This window comes from Antrostomus carolinensis, unplaced genomic scaffold (genome assembly GCF_000700745.2).
Source record: "Antrostomus carolinensis isolate BGI_N321 unplaced genomic scaffold, ASM70074v2 scaffold28298, whole genome shotgun sequence".
NCBI lineage: Eukaryota > Metazoa > Chordata > Aves > Caprimulgiformes > Caprimulgidae > Antrostomus > Antrostomus carolinensis.
The window spans coordinates 6,719-8,039 of NW_010332751.1; the positions used below are offsets into that span (position 1 = coordinate 6,719).

Consider the following 1,321-nt stretch of genomic DNA (forward strand, 5'->3'; position numbering starts at 1 on the left):
GTGTCACGGGGCCACCAAGCAGGGCTGAGCTTTCCCCGGCACCGGTCTCACACCCTTCCAGTGCCTGGTGGGATTTGGGGACCTGGAGGAGATGGAGGGTGTCAGGGTGGAGCATGGGACACCCCAGCCACCCCCCATGAGGTCCTGATTCAGGGTGTGCTGTTACCTCCACTTTCTGGATCACTTTGCCAAAGGGCCAGAGGAAATACCTGGCCAGGTCCCAGCAGAGCCGCCCTGTGGGGACACAAGCATCAGCTCTGTTGGGGACATGTGTCCTCTCCAGCTACAGGGCCACCCCAGCACCCATCAGTACCACTTTGGGTTCAGCCAGGAAACCTATGGCTCACCCATAAGGAACCCCAACAATGGTGACAAACATCATGGCAGCCACGAGGACGTAGAGGAACGAGAGCCACCAGCCAAAGAGCAGCAGGTAGAAGATGTTCCCACACGTCACTGTGGATCCTGTGGGAGGGGAGTCACCAGATTGTCACCTGCACCATCCCAAATCCACGCTGCCACCGCACAAGGTTGTCCCCAAGGCCACCCACCTCCAGAGCCCTTGATGACATTGAGATCAGAGTAGAGCTCCTTGACGATCTCCGATCGGTCCTCCCAAGGTCGCGCTGTCACGTGGCTCTTCCATTTCTTGAAGCCAAACTGCACAGAGATTTATTGGTTTTTATGGAGGGAGGAGAAAAAGAAAACCCATTGGAGCCACCCAGGAGCACCCATGGGTGTCCCCACCCACACCACGGGCACCCACCTTGTAGTTGTTGGAGAGTTTGTTGGCCTCCACGGCGTTCTCAGCCGTCAGGGTGGTTTTCACCACGCAGCTCTCACAGACCTCATCCGAGTGCTGCTGGCAGCAGGACAGGGGACACATGGCTGCAGGCAAGATGGGGGGTGACAGGGGGTGGTTGGACCCTCCAGAGCCCCGTGCCCAGCCCGTCCCATGACCAACCTACCTGGGGGGACACAGGGACGGTGCAGGTGGCAGCCCAGGTCACCCTGCACGTTGCTGATGGCAGTGCAGTGCCGCTCGCAGAAGGAGCCCCGGCGGGGATCATCGCTGTCACATCGGGGCTTGGTGGCCTTGGGGACATCTGTGGGGGTGGTTGGAGTCACACTGGGGCTGTATCCTTCCCAAGCTCAGCACCACAGGACACTCATGGGCTGCTGCACTGGGATGTCACTTTAGTCCCCAAACCCCACGCAGAGCCCCTGGGGTGGTACCCAGGTGATGCTGGGGAGGGGGGATGGACCCCTCCTTGGGGCCTGGGATGGAGATAATGGCTGGAGAGCAGCTCTGAGGAGAAGG

General features: G+C 60.1%; 1 protein-coding gene across 1 annotated transcript in view; it reads right to left on the reverse strand.

The window, feature by feature from the left end:
• LOC104529343 (putative cation exchanger C521.04c) overlaps positions 1 to 1,106 on the reverse strand; it is a gene marked incomplete at its 5' end in the record, with an annotated part of 5,496 nt that extends 4,390 nt beyond the window's left edge. Inside the window, 5 exon segments of the mRNA XM_029086396.1 lie at positions 167 to 234; positions 337 to 465; positions 552 to 660; positions 767 to 927; positions 981 to 1,106. Of these exon segments, the coding sequence (XP_028942229.1) occupies positions 167 to 234; positions 337 to 465; positions 552 to 660; positions 767 to 927; positions 981 to 1,106 (593 nt within the window).
• Positions 1,107 to 1,321: the final 215 nt, after the last annotated feature.